The 1,510-nt window shown below is 53.3% G+C and overlaps 1 protein-coding gene across 5 annotated transcripts in view; it reads left to right on the forward strand.

Moving 5' to 3' along the window:
* The window catches only part of map7d2b (MAP7 domain containing 2b), a 12,123-nt gene continuing 10,613 nt past the window's right edge, over window positions 1-1,510 (forward strand). For 2 of the 5 annotated variants that reach the window (XM_020585354.1, XM_020585358.1), the window contains exon 1: window positions 1-440. In XM_020585354.1, coding sequence (XP_020441010.1) covers window positions 209-440 — 232 coding nt within the window. In that variant the 5' untranslated portion in view covers window positions 1-208. The remainder of the gene's footprint in view (window positions 441-1,510) is intronic. The other 3 variants (XM_020585353.1, XM_020585355.1, XM_020585357.1) reach the window with 2 other exon arrangements.

Consider the following 1,510-nt stretch of genomic DNA (forward strand, 5'->3'; position numbering starts at 1 on the left):
GAGAGAGAGAGGGAGGGAGGGGTTAACAGCTGTGAGGTAGGAGAGAGAGATAGCACGGTACTCGCTTGTTACCTAGAGGGGGTGGCAGAGCAAGGGAGAAAGGAGGCAAGAGAGCTGCTGTGTTATGTATCACTGCTGGTGACCACCAGCACACAGCAAACTGACAAGGGGGACGAGTACGGAGGGCGAGGCTGCTGCTGCTGTAACCATGGCGCAGCCGTCTCCGAGCACATCTCCAAGTGCCCGTCGCCGTAGCAATGGCTCAGTGAGAGAGTGTCTATTCTTCCCTGTTTCTGAACGCAACGAGCAGGAGAGGCTGGAGGTCCTGGTCCGCCAGAGAGCTGGAGGTGCTGAGAGAGAAGGAGGAGGAGAGGCCCGGAACCACCTGGACAACAGGCCCAAGCGATGGACATGGGGAGGGCCGCCTGATGGAGCTGAGGGTGAGTACGACTGCAGGTGGAGGTTTGGTTGATGAGGTAATGGGACAAAGAAGGAGAACGATCAGGATGATGTCATTAGAGGGTTGGTTTGAGAACTGGGTAGACCACACGAGTGGATGCTGATGGGGGCGGGGGTGGAGGAGAAGAGAGGAGAGGTGTTTTGGGGAGAGGGCCTGGAGGTCAGGGGGAAATGGAAGAGGGGGATGGTGGGATGAAAGGGTGGGGACGTCAAAGCAGAAGCGTGAGGCGAGGGCAGAAAACGACTGAGGGTAAAGGATAAAGAGAGGAAGGCGAGGGAGAGGAGGAGAAATGATTCAGTAAAAGAAAGGAGAAGGGCAATGGATGGAAAAGGGTGTGGAGGCTGCAATGCAGGAGCTGCTCAGTGCTTTGTCTCTGAAGCCCAGGAGAGCTACAAAACACTCGGTGTGTGTTTACAGTCACGGACGCATCATGTGTGATCAACCGTTCTAAAAGTTGAGGTTGTGAACAGGTGTTTGCTGGTGTAAATATCTCACACTGTCAGTATGTATTCTGTTTTATGTCTGTGCTGGGAAGCACGTCTAATTCCCAGAAGAGCAGGAGTTATACAGCTAACAGCATGCACATCTAACCACGCACATCTAACCACCCGCCCGTGCATCTAACAACGCACATTTAATATGCCAGCACCCGTCTCTCTAGTTCTTTTTTGTCGTGTCACTTCCTCCTTGTCTTTGCCAAAATATTCCTGCCGTCATGTTGGAGGCCAGGCAGGAGGCCAAATACGTAACCAGCTGGGCCCGAGATTCTGTGGTGCATTCACAACACCATCAGTTCTTCACAGTAACCAGGCCATCGTGGCACCGACCTGGGTGCAGGGCCCACCCAGCAGCGTGTTTGGGTCCAGCCCAGCCCTCTGGCAGAACGCTCACTACAGCAGAAACAGCAGCATCTCATTTTACAGCTCCACTCGATAAAAGGACCCAGAGTCGCTAAAGATGCAAAGTGTGTTAGGCTGTGTATTTGTTTCTGTATAGAAGGCAAATCTGGGCGCTGATAACCGCTGCCTTTTCTTTGTTGGTCCAGTCGAA

This window comes from Monopterus albus, unplaced genomic scaffold (assembly GCF_001952655.1).
Source record: "Monopterus albus unplaced genomic scaffold, M_albus_1.0 scaffold362.1, whole genome shotgun sequence".
Taxonomy (NCBI): Eukaryota; Metazoa; Chordata; class Actinopteri; order Synbranchiformes; family Synbranchidae; genus Monopterus; species Monopterus albus.